This window comes from Rissa tridactyla, chromosome 6, assembly GCF_028500815.1.
Source record: "Rissa tridactyla isolate bRisTri1 chromosome 6, bRisTri1.patW.cur.20221130, whole genome shotgun sequence".
Taxonomy (NCBI): domain Eukaryota; kingdom Metazoa; phylum Chordata; class Aves; order Charadriiformes; family Laridae; genus Rissa; species Rissa tridactyla.
In genome coordinates this window covers 71,990,149-72,006,550 of record NC_071471.1, presented here as the reverse complement: position 1 = coordinate 72,006,550, position 16,402 = coordinate 71,990,149, and the positions used below count along the sequence as shown (strand labels likewise).

Genomic DNA, 16,402 nt, shown 5'->3' with positions numbered 1-16,402 from the left:
GACTTCAAACCTCAAACAGTATTTTCCTCCAAAACAAAATACCTTCCTATCTTTGTAATACGGCCACTAAATATAGCGAGAGCGCCAGGACAGCGCGTGATGTGTTTTACCCACTTTATCGGTTCCTCGTAATTATAGATGCCACCGCGAACTGCCAGCGTTGTTGCACTTCTCTTTTCTGCTTGGGACGGTTTATGGAGTGAAACATAACGCAGGCTCTTTGTTTTTTCTTCAGGAAGTATTACTTAAGAGAGCAGCAGACCTTGTTGAAGCCCTATATGGGATGCCCCATAACAACCAGGTAGGTGACAAGCCCAGTCTTGGCCTGCACACCTCCAATGGAAACCGATACCTGCTGTTGGCGGAGCTGGCGGAGCACCAGCGCGGTCCCTTTGTACCCAGCCGGCCATTGCCAAGCACCTTGAGGGCCGTGGGACGTGATGTGATGCTCGGAGGGAAACGCTTCTTCGTCTTCCCATTCTCTTCTCACGGCTAGTTTGCCTATCAGAAATGACGATTAAGTGTAAGGTGCCAAAAGCATCAGCAATCATTAAGGCAAGAGAATAACCTTGAACTCGGGCCAAAATATACAGTGACTAATGGGAAGTCCTAAAGAAATCTGCTAAACAGAGCGGATAAAGCATACCGTATTTTGCAAACTGCTGAAAATACATCTACTGCCCTGGAAGAATAACGTGTATGTTCCAATTTTCACATGACTTAACAGCGCTAAACTGTAATTTTACATTAATTTCTTTATTTCTTACTGTGTTGACGTGAAACTGCCTAGCGCTCCGGTGTGCGGGAAGGAAAACAGTTGAAAGAAGCAGCAAAATCCCCACCCTTACTGTCACTGCACGTGAATCTCTTCTGTCAATTTGAACTTGGAGTGTTTGTGCGAATCAGTTTCTTAGTTGTCAGTGCTCGTTTTATGTCTTTCTAGGAAATAATCCTGAAACGAGCAGCTGACATTGCTGAGGCGTTATACAGTGTGCCCCGCAATCACAACCAGATCCCCACTCTCGCCAACACTCCCGCTCACACTGGCATGATGGGAGTGAACTCCTTCAGCAGCCAGCTCGCCGTTAATGTCTCCGAAACATCGCAAGCCAACGACCAAGGTAGGTGGGATTTCAAGAGTTAAACCTTCCCGTTGTTGGCTCTTTTTGGCCAGTGCCTATTAATCCGCGCTGGCATCGCGGCTGTGTTCTACCTCTTTTTCTCCCCGTAGTCGTATGTCTGAGCGTGTGATGAAATGCCGTCTTTAACTTTCTCGTAATATTTAATTCTTCCTGTTCTTTCGTTTACTGTTTATCATAAAGCATCTCCAGTGGAAAAAAAAAAAAATTACATAAAATTGGCAAGGTGTAGAAAGCTGTCTATTATTCACAGTAAATATACAACGTGTATGTTTTTTATAAAACAATTATGTCTAGGTATCTCCACCTGGTTTTGGAATATTTACACAGATAAATCTAATTGGATGTCTGTGATTTTAAAATACTTTGTTTATAGGCATGTGTGACATATATGTTACTAATAAAAGTAATAGTTGATTTAATTTACCTGTTGTAATTGAAAATGCACGTAGCATATTGCATTTGAAATTAATTTTGATACTAATGAAAGGAGGGAAGCAGGATTATTAGATATGTTCAAACCCATATTTTTTGCTTGCAACGTAATTATTAAATTGATTGCCCAGATAGGAACAAATTGTTGTTTAAAATCCTGATTCTGCTATGTTTCCTCTTCTAAAAAGATTGTCTTTTAATGCATTTCCAGGCTAATAAGCCTTATAAAATTCTGTACTTGATCTCGAATTAGTTTTCACCGATGGCTACACATTACGAAAGTACGAGCTTGTTGTTAGTATAAAAATATCAGTCACAAAATGAAGACCCCAAAACAGCCTTTTAAAGTAAATCACTGCAACAAAAAAGTTTTCCTTGTCAGCGGTGGCATTTGAAGGTCTGGAGAGGCTGAAAGTTCATTCAGTGTGTTGGTACAAAGCGGGACTCGAGCCTGTTGATAATTGCTCCTAAAGACAAACGTGAAGGCACCTGACACAGCTGGATCGAAGAGAGCTTTTGTTGGCTGTCTGTGCTAAGAGGAGAGACAACATAGAGTGCTCGCGGATGATTTAAGTAGGGTTGGCGTGATAAGGTTATCTCAAACTGCGAGAGTTGATAGGGCAGTAAGAGACAACTTAGAGCAAAGCTGTGCAATCAATTAAAACTGTGTAATATATGCTGCATGAGGAAACCCCCCAGCCCTAAGTCTATATTATAAAATAACATTATTTTTTTGGGGTGGGGGGGTTTCTAACACAGTAGGTTACAGTCGCAACACAAGCAGTGTTTCCCCGCGAGGATATGTTCCCAGCAGTACTCCTCAGCAGTCCAATTACAACACAGTCAGCAATAGCATGAATGGATATGGCAATGCCGGCATGCCCAATCTAGGTGTACCAGGTTCCCCTGGATTTCTTAATGGCTCCTCAGCTAACTCTCCTTATGGCAGTAAGTGTCTATTTTTGGTAACACATCATCATATAGATTCATATTTACTACAAAATCAAATACTTGCATTGTTTTGATTTCCTATATTGTGAGCTACTGGATAAAAGGAGGGGTGACTCTGGAGGCTGGACGTAAAAACGAATATAATAAATTGATCTGTTTGTGCCATAATACAATCTCAGATAGAAAAAAAAAAATATAATAAAAAATTGGACTGCGCAATTTGTAACAAAAGTCCAACACAAAAGAGTTTGCCTGTTATCCAGAGAGTGGCCAAGCCAAGGCATTTCATTTTTTTTTTTATATATATTTTTTTATATATATATATATATATTTTAAGAGGCAAGGCCCTATCACTCTCTTTTTCCGTGTTTGCCGTGAAAACCTCAATCTGAGTCCTGATTATTTTTGCTTTATTGCAGTAGTGCCGTCAAGCCCTACCATGGCAGCCTCTTCGGTCACCCTCCCTTCAAACTGTAGCAGTACACACGGCATTTTCTCATTCTCACCTGCCAATGTCATCTCTGCAGTGAAACAAAAGAGCGCCTTTGCTCCTGTTGTCAGGCCCCAAGCCTCTCCTCCACCATCTTGCACCAGTGCAAATGGAAATGGACTTCAAGGTGAGCCGGATCTCTCTCAATTTTCTGTGTATTGCTTTTTTTTTTTTTTTTTTTGGTGCATACACTCAAGCCCCGGTCGTTCGTTTTGGAGAAAGGTACCTCGCTGTACGCTGTGTTTTGGGGTTTCTGGTGCTCTCGTAGCGGTGCGGAAGCAGGAGAAGAAATAGGGCAGCGGGAGTGGTATGCTAAAATTTTAAGCAAATCTTAGTTCACTTTTAATACTTGCGTTAGAGAAAACATTAGTTGTTTTTCTGGCATTTTCCCTTAGGAGTTCGTGCCTTAAATTTTAAAGCAAGACTGGATGCTTCTCGGAGGTTTTGTGTACTCCTTGTGTTTATGTGTTTTCTGAACACGTTTCTACAGACGTTTAAAACCAGCAGCGCTCCAGCATACTGTGGTGTGGTTTCCTCATTTTACGTGCGGTGCAATAGTTATTTTGAAATACATCAAATTAATCTAGATCGGGTTAAGCTCTTACTTAGTGAACTAACCTTCCCTTGGACTAGCTGGCCGCTTGTGCGCTGAGTTTGCATGTTCGGTTGGTCCCTCTCACTCTCCTACCGTGGGGTTAGAGTGGTTACTTCCCTAAACGAACAACTAAATATTTTAATTAAGGCAGGCAATTTTAAGCTTATGCATTTTTTTATAATCTGTGCGTTTTCGTGTGGGTAGAGTAATGAACAATTTATCAATCAGCTGCAGAATTTCCATGGTCACCTGCTGGCAGTGGGGCAGGAGGAATTACAGTACAGTGTATGTTTGGTGGAGGAATAAAAATATGAACAAAGTCTTCCTTTTTATGGCATATCTTAAAGTTTAGGAGATGGATGGTATTGTCAGATGCATTAGAACTGTTAAAAAGGTTTGTTTGCCTCCGATTCACAAATAAGGAGCCTCATGGCCCAGAGCAGTAAATTGGAGCACTTCAGATCCCGTGGAAGTCAGAAGGGGTGGCAGACACTCCTACCCCGAGGTCGTCGCTCCTCTTGACTTCCTTAGGTAAGACGTGGGTAGCCCAGTTATTATTTGTTCTTTGTATCGCCACAGCGTGATGAGCACTCACAGGCAAACAGATGAAGGCAGATATTTCGATTTGCCAAACTAATTCTGGACACCTGCGTTTTGTGGGATCTCATTTAAGGTGCTTTGGAGAGACATAAACTGCCTGACCACCAAAAATCCAGCCCATCCGAGACCAGGATCTCAAAACGGATGTCCCTGTAGTTTGATATTAACTTCTTGGCCCAAAGAAGCATCCGAGAGCTTATTGTGCACTCAGGTCAATGAAGGGTGACCTTCAGGAATCCAACAATCCTACAGCCTTATTGCAGGATGCATGTTAAAGAAAAGGATAATTAGATTAACAATTTCTCTCATTGCATGTGTCTTTAGTGGAAGTTTTACTATGTTACTGTAAGTAGAAAACTATCCCAGGTATAAGCAATATTCTTAGAAAAGATTATCCATTCATAAAATAATCCAGTGTCCTACTTTCCTACTTTTTCTAAAAAGACACTAGTTTAAAAAGCAAATACTGAAATAATAAAATAATATAAAATAAAATATAAAATAAAATAAAAATAATACTGTGGTAACACATGGCTCAGATCTGAGGCAGTTATTCTGTAGCAGGTATTTTTTATATATATATATATTTTCATTAATTTGTTGATATTGACTTACTCTGAAAAAAATATTATTTAAAGATCTAAATTTAAGTGATCTAAATTTCTGTAATTTCGGTATGTAAATATAGGGCTTCCCATCAGATAGTCAAGGTTTCAGGTGCCTGAAGGTCTAGATGGCTGCAAAGTGGGGTTTTCGGAAGAACCGGGCAGGCTAAATGCCAGCCTCCCTTGGCCCCTCCCCAGCCCCCAGTATCACACGTCTTCATCCTCAGGTACAAACTGCTTTTGGTATAAATGCCCGGTAGATGACTTTGAATCAACCAGTGCTGGTTTTGTCAAATAGCTCGTGAAGCTAGCTCTTAGGCTGAGGCCCAGCCCTCCTCTGGACTAAGCTTTTTCCATGCCCAGCAGCCCAGCGAAGGCGGAGCAATCCCTTCCACCCCTGATTTCAGGGTGCTGCAATCCTGGCCGCAGACCCGGGGTCATCCCTGGCGATGTCCAGCATCCCGTGGGTGTTGCTGGCGCTCGAGGTTAGGTGCCCCTGAGGCCTGCACCGCTGCCCCACCGAGCACTCCGAACTTGGAAACCGCGGAGGCATCCAGGTGTAGGGATGCGCAGGAACTTGGGGTTTTGGTTCGGCAGCCAAACTGAACAGGAATAGAAACGTTGGAGAAAAAAAAAGGAATTTTCATATTTTCCTCGCCCAGCTTCAGCAGTTAAACAGGATCATTTTGCGTTGAGTAAAATGACCCAGAGAACTAGTAAGAACGTCTTTGTGGTCTGGTAATTAGAGCACTGAGTTCCTGGGTTTTGACAAAAAGTTGAATTATTTATGCAAAGTAGCACAGCACCATGAGGTGATGCTCTGTGTCATGAGAGTTAGGGTACTCTAGCGAAAGGCAAAATCTGGGGGTTCAAGTCCTCTTGGGCTGAGGAGGAAATCGAATTGCATCTGACGTATCCGTGGTGAGTTCCTTTATCACCACAGCAGAGGCACCATCATTTTTTCCAACCGAAGCTGTTGAGTTAATTCAGACTGAACTCGCAAAAGGCTCTGGATTGACACCGCTTCACCCAACTGTCCTCACAGATCTCAGCCAGCGCCTTGAGCTGAGCTGCAGCCAGAACTGAATGGCAAGACAGGGATGAATTTGTCATCTGCTTCCTTCGTGAGACATTGTAAAGAAAAGGCAGCAAAGCAGGAGATACTTATTTACACTGCATTTTACCGCTACAGTTATTTAGGGGGTTTCTGCTTCCTTCTTCCAATTTTCTTTGTCATTTGTTGGCATTGAGCCCTTTGTAAAGTTTACTTAGTTACTTTCTGAACCCTGTACAAGCAGGTTGAGAGTTTTCTGATCAGCACATTTTCTACATTAAATTAAAATACAGAATTCAAGAGCTGCAGTCCAACGCAGATAAAGCTTTTCGGTGATCTTCAAGTAGAGAGACGCATTGCACAGCGGGATGTGAAGGAGCCGAGTGGCAGCTGAGGGGTCTGCACCGTTAGGGACGGTCCCATACATTTAGTCAACCCAAGACAGAAGAGCTCGTGGTCCCTGTTGTTGTATCTGAGGGAAAACCTGCAGTTTATGGATCTGGATAAGAAGGGATGGCGTGCTCTTTTAATGACAGGGCAGGACATCCTCTCTCATTGCTTGTTGCATTGCCTTTCCCCACATAAGCTCCATTCTGAAATAAAAGCCAGTTGGCTAGCTGTCAGGGAAGCTGGTTGACCCCGCTATGGCAAGGCACGGCACAGCAGCACGACGGGGCCAGGCAGCCCAGTTTTTGCTGTGAAGGTTTGTTAGCACCGGGCAGAGGCAGATGAAAGCACAGCAAACCCCAACACATAACGCCCTGCAGACACACGTAGTCCTTTTACAGGGTTCCGGGGGTTAATTGCACCAGTCCTTGTGGGGTGAACCACTGTAGGTTTTGTGTGTGGAAAAAACGCTGTTCTTGGTACATCTGAGGTGGTGAGAAAGCAGGAGCAGAGCTATGAAGATCCATCTGGACCTCAGATGGACTGTTTTGTCTCCTAATATAGGACAAAGCAGAGGTAGAGCTGCTCTAACTTCTGGCTTGTGGTAACGTCACCTTAAGCATCAGGACCACCTGAGCTCACCACACTAGAAGCAAGATCTTGCTGCTAGTAAGTGACCCCACAAAGCCACTCTGCATTTTAGGACTTACTGCCCAAGAGGGAACGTGGAGAGGTCTAGACTCAACAAGGGGATCCACTTTTTTTTCTAAAGAGATCCAAGACAGAGGTTAAGAAGAAGAGAAAAAGAATAAAAAAGAAGATGATCTGGGGAAATCTCAGGATGGTCAGTGTGTAGGCAATGTCAGCCAGAGCTAACGTGTTGTCGTCTTCTTTGCTGCACTCGTACGCCACCCTGCCAGCTGCGCACCCGTCCCCGGCCAACTCAGACCCTAACTAGGGTCAAAACTCGGAGGCAGCAGCTCGCAGAGGTGGTACCCCTCTCTCTGCTGTCCTGCGGGCATGGCTCACTCCTGTCAGTCGACAAAAAAGGGCCTTTGGGCCTTACCCAAAAAGCCACAATCTTGTGAATTCTGTATGACCTCCGTTGCATAGCCTATGACCAGAAAGTTAAGTACTTACACATTTTTTAGGAGCAGGATGCTCACATATGGGTTCCTTAGGGCAGAGGGCTTCTTCCTGTTTGAAACAGTGGACATTTAAGGTATAAAATAATTTTTTTTTTTTTTTTTTTAGTGAGAAAGTGCAGTCTCGCTGCAAAGTTGGAAGCACAATATGTGCTCAAAATTTGGTTTTCAATTGTAATTTACTTTTTATAGATTGTGGAAGATATTGCTCTCTGGTTAAGGTTTATGACTGTAATGCAGAGCAAAAGGTTCTCTATATTCTTTTAAAATTGCATCCTGCTTAATTTTCTGGTCTTCCCCTGGATGAAACTGTTAAAATTATTATTAAAAAACTAGCCACCCCATTTTTCTTTAAGAAGGCATTAGGTATCAATTTGCACAGCAGGAAACGTAGTGCAGAAAAGCACAATTGTCAAATGTTGCTACTAAAATAAATAGTGAAATAAAGGTCTGGAGCACCAGTTTTGCACCCACCCTCCCGTTGTGCCACAGATAGAATGCAACAAAAATGGCTAAATCACTTAAATTAAAGAATTTGGACTTTTTTCCCCCATAAAAGTATGCAGCAGCCAACATAAATTTTCACATAGCAGAAGCCAAACATGAGATTACAGAAAACGTGTAAGAGGTACCAAGTAACCATGTGCTATTTGTTAAGGTGTTTATGCACGCAACCTCTGGAAGATAAATCTAGACTTTTTTTTCTGTTAAGTTGTTCTTTGAAAAGCAAATGTCTGGATCAGTTCTGGGCTTTTGCACTTCGCTTGGCGTGCTGGCAGAGCACGTCTCGTGCTGGCTCCGAGACGTAGCCTTTATGTCTCACCATCACCTTGATGTAAAGTGGGACGACAGACCCCTCCTCAACCTGAGCCTGAAAAGATAGGAAGACCCAATATTTTGGGTTGACATGTGGTGATCTTGTTGTCCAGGGCAGCTGAGGGTTGTATTGCAGCATAGGCAACACAAGAGGAACATGGACCTGCTGGAGCTAATCCAGAGGAGGCCCCAGAGATGCTGGAGCCCCTCTGCTGTGGAGACAGGCTGAGAGAGCTGGGGGGGTTCAGCCTGGGGAAGAGAAAGCTCCAGGGAGATCTTCCAGCCCCTTCCAGTCCCTAAAGGGGCTCCAGGAAAGCTGGGGAGGGACTCTGGAGCAGGGAGGGGAGCCATGGGACGAGGGGGAAGGGTTTTACACTGACAGAGGGGAGATTGAGATGAGATCTGAGGCAGAAATTGTTTGCTGTGAGGGCGGTGAGCCCCTGGCCCAGGTTGCCCAGAGCAGCTGTGGCTGCCCCATCCCTGGAGGGGTTCAAGGCCAGGTTGGATGGGGCTTGGAGCAACCTGGGCTGGTGGGAGGTGTCCCTGCCCAGGGCAGGGGGTGGCACTGGGTGGCCTTTAAGGTCCCTTCCAACCCAAACCATTCCATGATTTTATGATAACAGCACCTCAAAATGAGTTCCCATGTCCCCCAGTTCAGCTGCACCCCATTTAACCAAACCTCCCTGGGGCTGCCTTGACGTGGTGCCAGGCTTCCTGCTGCCTGAAACCTCCCAGAAGAAGTCAACCTGAGAGCACCTGGTTGGGCAGGTCTAAATGCAGAGCTAGGTCTTTTGTTGTCCCGGGCTAGCATAGTGTGGAGTGCAAGAGATTTAGTGGAAATATGATAAGGAAACTAAATATTTTGGGTAGAAAGGGTCTCTGCCAATATACGCACTATTCTCCAGTTAAGTTTTGTAATTTCAGTTGCCGTTTTGGTTTAAAACATGCAGTATTATAAGCTAAGCAAAATTATAGCTTCTGTTTCGATTTTTGACATATCTTGTACATCTCATTGGGGAAAAAACTAGCAGAGTTGGAAAACTTTGACCTGTTTCAGGAGCATCACTTGAGGTGTGTTTTAGAGAGATACGGTCCCATACAAGTCCTTGGCATCATCTCTCCTGCGGGGCCAGAGCTGCTCGGGGCCCCCTTCGCGCAGCCCGCGCTGCTGGAGGAGGCTGCGTGACGTATGAAATGTGTACGGACCCAGCGCTTCCAAACCGTAAAGCTCTAACAGCGAATCTGAAATAAATTAATATTGTTGAAATTAATGAACTGAGAAATTGAAGTTCACATCACTACACGAACAAATTTATTAATATCTGTTGTACATAAATTAATGAGAAATATCATTATGGCAAAAATTAAACAACACTAAAATTAAAGACTGTCTGAATTATGTTTCTCCCAAAGAGTTAACTAGGAAAAAAGCCGTAGTTGTTGGCATCTCAGTCTTTATCTGTTTAAAAAAAGAAAGGAGGTGGCTGGTCAGGGGTATTAATCTCCAGCCTTTTTACGCCGCTTGGCCTCCGGAGTTGAGAGAGGTGCCGGGTGCTTGGCTTTGGTCTTTGAGAGTCCTTGACTTGCTCAGCCCCGCTGTTGTCGTAAGGTACAATCGTGGAAGTGGAGGTTGTTCTGCCCAGGTGGTGGGTCTGGGCACGGAGCGGTGGTTGGTTCGGTGGGGTTCCCGCCAGGGGGATGTCCCCGGGGGATGCCTGACTCGACCAGGAGCCACCGCGGTGGTCCTCAGCCTGGCTCCCTCCTGGCTCTCAGCCAGGAGGTGCCGCAGGAGCCGGGATGCTCTGGGTCCAACACCCTGCTCGGAGCCGCCTCTGACGCGGTGAAGCCCTCGGGGAGCGTTGGCCGCGGTGTGCCCCCGGTCCCTCGCTCGGAGGATGCCGTGGGGCGGTGTGGAGGAGCCCGGGTCTGCATCCCCCCCGCCCCGTCCTGCTGAGCATCGCGGTCGCTTTGAACCAGACGTGCCTTACCGCAAGCGTGCTAATAACGGCTGATTTCTCTTCTCTTTTTCTTTTAGCTATGTCTGGGCTTGTAGTCCCGCCAATGTAAAGTCACTTTTGTTTACCTACCGTAGCACCAAGCTTCAGAGGATGGGCTTAGGGGACAAGTTTAGTATATTAAGACATGCTGATGGAAACAGTATCTTCACACAGAATCAGCAACAAATCGAAATGCTACAAAAAAAAAAAAAAAAAAAAAAAAAAGACTTTGTTTAAAGATTTTATTTAAACTATTAAGAATCTACATGCAAACAACCTACTTCTTCATGAACAATTCCATTTTATTGACTGAATTTTTCTCATATTTTCACATTTCTCAGTCCTGAAGAATAAGGAAAAAGCGACGCCTATTTTGTATAAAGTTTCTGATTACGTCTTGGCTATGTCTAGTACTTGCTATGTGTTGGGAGAAACTTTGTGGATGCACCATTTTGATTATCATGAAACACTGATGAAAAATGCCTCCGAACATTTTTCTGTACTCATAACTAGATTCACAATGGTTGTGTATCTCTATAATGTGAAATATTTTTTTGTGGTGGGGGAAAAAAAAAAAAAAAAGGGGGGGGGCCAAGGAGGTTATGAGCCATCAAACTGGAAAAAAAAAAAAAAGAAAAAAAAAGAAAAAAAAAAAGGATGAATATATGATTAGAAAAACAAAAACCGGGGCGCGGGGGCGGGCGCGGGAGGGTTTATCATTGCTTAACTTCATCTTAATGAAATGGAACTTTGTAACTTATTGTAGTTAGAAATTGTAACTTTGATATTGAATTCTCTTGCCTTCAACAAGCACACTGACAGAGGGAAAAAAAAAGAAAAATTGCTACTGTCTGTTGGTTAAAAAAAAAAAAAATATACTTCCACTGCTAGAGCTTCCTGTTAAGCAAGTGTGATCTGCAACATTTTTTCAACTTTTGCTAGCACTGTATACTATTGCATTCTTAGGCTACTGTGAAGTCTATGTTTCTTGTACCAGAAAATTGTCCTTTTGACTTCTAGATCCTTCTTCCCTAATGTGTTTTGTATGTGGTTATAAAATTGTAGACTTTTGTGATTTTGCCAAAGTTGTAGCTAAATATTTATACACTTGTCTTGAATTTTTTTCAGATCCACTTAAATATTTAGAAAAAGCAAATTTTATTCCTTATGAAGCCTATAAGGAATAAAATAGTCTTATTCATTGCAACACTTTCTTTCACATAAACACTTGCAGTCACTAAGGGAATTTATTTTGTAACATATCAACTATAAATATTGTATTTATCTTTGAAATTTTGTATATTGCTTTTCATCGTTGTGTTTTTGTTTTTGTTTTTTGTTTTTTTTGTTTTTTTTTCTTGTATGTATTGGTTTTTGTTATGGCCTGGTATTGTGATGCTGAGAATAGCATTAAGCCAAGAACCGTTGCCTTCATGTTTTTCTTTTAAAATAAATTAGTGTCCGTACATTTCATTTGTGCTTCATAAAGTTGCTATTATTTAGACTTTCCATCCTTCTTTTTTTTTTTTTTTTTATATTTTTGAGGAAAAGTCAAATTCATTGTTTATTTTTATATTATTTTTAAGTTATCAGAACAAATAATTTTGAAAAAAAAGTTGTTTGTTGTATAGTCAAATCAAAATTGTGCCACATGGCTGTAATGGATACTAGTAGAGTATGTGCATGTGATACAGCCACGAAAAAGACTAATCTATTTTGTGGTTGCATTTCTTTTTTTTTTTTCTTTTTTTTAATTTTTTTAAATTTTTTCTTTTTTTTTTTTTTTTTAAAGATTGTAAAAAGTCATTTTTAGCTGCCACCCATGACTTTGCCACATAGCTGAACTGTGTTTACTGGAAAAATTCAGAGGCCTAAAGTTTAAAATAAATTCACTTCTGATGTTTTAATTAAAATGTTTGCCACATTAACTTCTCTGATGCCTTAAAAGTGAACTTCTTTGAAGAACTTTTGTGCTGTTTTATCACAGGCTTACACCACAATTGTTAATCACTACTTCATTTGGATGATTTCTGGTGTAAAAAGAAAAAAAACAAAACAAAACAAAAGCACAAACCTGGTGTACAAATCTATCACTCCTTCCTGTGTCTATTTTCTGCTGCACTCTGCATTCTCCCGACCCCTGCACTGTTTAAAAAAGACAAAGGTTTCACGCGAAATCAGGATCATCCACAGTTTTTAAATGTTTGGGGTTTGTTTCTTTAGGTTTATTGGGTTTTTTTTTACGGAACTTTTTGTAACAGACCCGTAGATGACTGTACTTTTTAAACTGGAATGACCTCCGTCGCATTTCGTGGCTCTTAGTGCCAAATCCATAGAGAAAAACGTGGAGTTTTTTGTTGTTTTTTTTTTTTTATTTTATTTTTTTTTTACTTTGCACTAAATAGTTTGCAAACGCAGCACTGCAAAACATGTTGCAAACTGCAGCAGAATTCAAGTTTTTAACCAAAAAGGAGGGATTTTTGGGGTGTTGTTTTGTTGGGGTTTTTGGGTTTTTTTTTGTTTCGTTGTTTTTTTTTCCTTTCTGGGCAAAAATGCACATTTTAGTCCAGCATTAATTAAAGGGTTTAAAAGAACGATACGGCGTATCCCAGCTGATAAATGCCGCGCGCATTTCCTTTGGGAGAAGGAAGAAGGCTTAGCTAGGTGGAAAAGCCTGAGAAGTCACTTTGGAACTGAATCGCCTCCGTTATATTTTGTCTAAGTGAGGTTTTGCGCTAACGAAGAGGTCACGTGTACATGTTAAGAAAGTTTGCAAGTTTCTTCATAAATGCAATCTGTTTGTGTTTTAGATTACTTAGTCAATGCACTCATTGCTTCATTGTCTCCAGACGGAAAGCTTCACTAAATGGTAGATTTTACTGTTAAAGACCCTACAATAAGATTGTTTTATCTGTACATTTTTTTCATATATTTAACTGTATAAAAAAAAAAAAATGTTCATTTTACACAATATTTAATTAAAGTATTTCTTGTCTGTGAATTTCATTTTTAGTAATTTTATCTGGTTTGATTATTAAAAAAAAAAGTGACTGAACGCAAAACAAAACAAAACAAAACTGCGAGGCTGGGGGTTTCATTTCTAAATACCAGAATTCGAGGCTGTGTCTCAGTTAAGGAAAAGCAGAGTCCTCGGCGGGGGCTTTTCGGGGCAGCCCCCAGGAGGAGGAGGAGGAGGAAGGAGAGCTCTGCTCCGCAGCCCGGCAGTGACTTGTCGCTCAGCCTTGGTGAAGTATTTAACCAAAACAGTGCTTCAGACACCCTTTTTGTAAAGTGAAGGTAACAGTATTTATTTATTTATTTTTCTATTTTAATATCATATTGTAAAAGCCTGTAAACAGGAAAAGTTATTTTAAACAGAGCACAACCCAAATTTTCCGTGCGGCGCTTTGACACCGAAGGTCGACGTACTCGTCTTTTGAACGCTGATAAGGAAGAAAATGCTTTTTGCTAATTATAATACCGAACGCAACTATTTCATCCTCTGGACTGTAGTACGTGCGATGTACGTATAATGTGCTTGAAATAAGAATGCGGGGCGGCGGGGATGCCACGGCCTCGCGGTGGGAGGGTGGTTTGGTGGGTGACGGTGACGATGCTGAGCCCGGAGCACAGGGCTGGGTTCCCCTCCCCTGCCCAACCTCTGCCTGCATCCTCCGGTGACCACCACAAAAAGAGAATTTCTACCGGAATATGGGTCTGGCTGCCCGGTAATCCCAGGAAAGCGGGGAGTTCGTTACCCGAGTTTTATCCTGTCGTTAGCAGAGGGCTGCTGACGACTTCGAGAGGGCACTGAGAAACTCCGAGCTCCAAAGTAAATGTCTGTACTTGGGTACGTCCCTATTCTGCCCAAGGACACGCCGTGTGCCTGAGTCTCTCCTTCGTCACCCCGTGTCTCAGCCTTTAAGTGATGGAGTGTGATGAGAAGGTGCACCTTACCGTAGTCACAATTTACAAAGAAGGCAAACCGGGATATTTAACTATGCCTCCTCTCTTCTCCAGTATTTCCATAGTTTTCACGCTTGACAAAAATAGATGTTAAAAATATAGAGCACTTTGGATTATCGTTATTATGATGCATTGAAAATTGTTCCGCTTTGAGTGTGTATCTTGTTTAAACGGCGGCATAATCAGATGCATCCCACTAAAAAATAAGACGGTTTATGGGGATGAAAGCCTGCACGATGCCTACCGGCGCTTTTCCTTTTAGGTTTGTTTCAAAGGTTGGAATAATGAGCGTCTAAATGGTTTGTCTAAGTTTCAATGCAAAGAAAATACAACAGAAGAAATCCCGTACGTTTTGTGCCAGGAATGACAAGTCCTAGAGCAATCCACCACCTGCGACACATCCCCATCCGTAACTTGGCAATAGCCCTGGCGAGAAAATATGTTGTGTCAGCCTATAGCGAGTTTAGACATAGGAAGATGATAAAAATTCCTTAATCAAAATGAAGGAATGGAGTCTCTAAAAGTATATGCCAATTATTGCGGAGCAGCTTTTTAAGGTCTTTCAAGCTTTTAAAGATTATTCAAAGCACTTGAAATAGGCTTCAATCTAATGCCTCATTTCATTGCATTAAACAGCCTAGTTAATAAAGAATCAATATATTCAAAGGGCAAGGTTATCTTTTGTCTATAAGGGGTGGTGTCATTCTGAACCTTTTATAGTTCAAATGCTGAAAAAGACCTCATGAAATCCATACTCATCAAGTGGGTCAACTAGAGCAATAAAGAGGCCTCGGAAAGAATGGCTGCACTCCTTTAAAACAACTATAAGTCTTATCTCCCCACATAGTGCTCGCCAGGCTCCGCCAGAAAATGTCAATTTCTCATCAAGACAAGAGGCCCAACGATAATTTTTTTCTAGAGAATACACACAATTAGGAGAATGCAGAGAGGCCCCATCAGTGATTTGTAGCTTATTATGTCACCGGCAAGCTGCGATCTGCCGCTAAGCAGATAATAAGGGCTGTTGATAACTAAAGTGTCAATACGCCAAAGAACGATTTTTGAATGTGAGCCCTTGTGCTTTTTTTTCCCCTCTTCGTGCAGATCGCGGGGCCGATAACGGTGCATCTGCCAACCGACACCGCCTGTTGGACCTCACAATTAATGCCGTGAATAAATAGCACAAAAGAGTTTGGATTCTTTATACTCTTTGAGACAATTCCCTGTTTTACCCTTCAAGGAGTTCTTTTATGTTCAAATAAGGTTGCTTTTAATGAAATTTAAACTCATCAGAGGAAATCAAAACCCTCAAATCAGATTACAAATTGATTTTTTTTGGTCACTTGTCATTATACAATGTACTGCCCGAAGTTTTACAGGAAGAGGAAGAGAAAGCGCTCAGGCTGGAGTCAGAGTATGCAAACAATCTCTACAAAAGCATACGAAGGAGGAACATTCCTAAAGTCCCAGAAGTAATAAAAAAGTTTTTAAAAGTTGATGTGTGTCATTTTAAAAGTGATCACTACCTTTACTCAGATACTTCATAAGTTTTTAATACTAAAGTTTTTTTAATTTAATACTGAAGTTTTAAATAAAATGAACTATATTAGAACTTTAAATTGTATAAATTAAATAATTAAATCCAAGCTATCTCTTTTTCTCCTACGTAATGCTACATTTCATTGTTACATAGAAGAAATCAAATATTATTTCTCAGCGCCCAGGTCAAAAGTAACCGATGGAGGATTTGAGACCTTCTTGGTGGGTTCCCCATTTCAGCTGGTGACATTAACAGTGTAGATTCATAGAATGGTTTGAGTTGGAAGGGACTTTGAAGATCATCCAGTGGCACCCCCTGCCCTGGGCAGGGACACCTCCCACCAGCCCAGGTTGCTCCAAGCCCCGTCCAACCTGGCCTTGAACCCCTCCAGGGATGGGGCAGCCACAGCTGCTCTGGGCAACCTGGGCCAGGGGCTCACCCCCCTCACAGCAAAGGATTCCTTCCTCACATCTCATCTCAATCTCCCCTCTTCCAGTGTAAAACCCTTCCCCCTCGTCCCATGGCTCCCCTCCCTGCTCCAGAGTCCCTCCCCAGCTTTCCTGGAGCCCCTTTAGGGCCTGGCAGGGGCTGGAAGGTCTCCCCGGAGCCTTCTCTTCTCCAGGCTGGACCCCCCCAGCTCTCTCAGCCTGTCCTCCCAGCAGAGGGGCTCCTGCCCTCCCAG

General features: G+C 42.4%; 1 protein-coding gene across 30 annotated transcripts in view; it reads left to right on the top strand.

The window, feature by feature from the left end:
- EBF3 (EBF transcription factor 3) overlaps positions 1 to 16,135 on the top strand; it is a 134,280-nt gene extending 118,145 nt beyond the window's left edge. For 8 of the 30 annotated variants that reach the window (XM_054206161.1, XM_054206173.1, XM_054206164.1 and 5 more), the window contains 5 exons: positions 236 to 301; positions 944 to 1,121; positions 2,334 to 2,522; positions 2,945 to 3,142; positions 10,556 to 16,135. In XM_054206161.1, coding sequence (XP_054062136.1) covers positions 236 to 301; positions 944 to 1,121; positions 2,334 to 2,522; positions 2,945 to 3,142; positions 10,556 to 10,875 — 951 coding nt within the window. In that variant the 3' untranslated portion in view covers positions 10,876 to 16,135. Of the gene's footprint in view, positions 1 to 235; positions 302 to 943; positions 1,122 to 2,333; positions 2,523 to 2,944; positions 3,143 to 10,252; positions 10,477 to 10,555 lie in introns of those variants that run through there. The other 22 variants (XM_054206172.1, XM_054206170.1, XM_054206168.1 and 19 more) reach the window with 8 other exon arrangements.
- Positions 16,136 to 16,402: the final 267 nt, after the last annotated feature.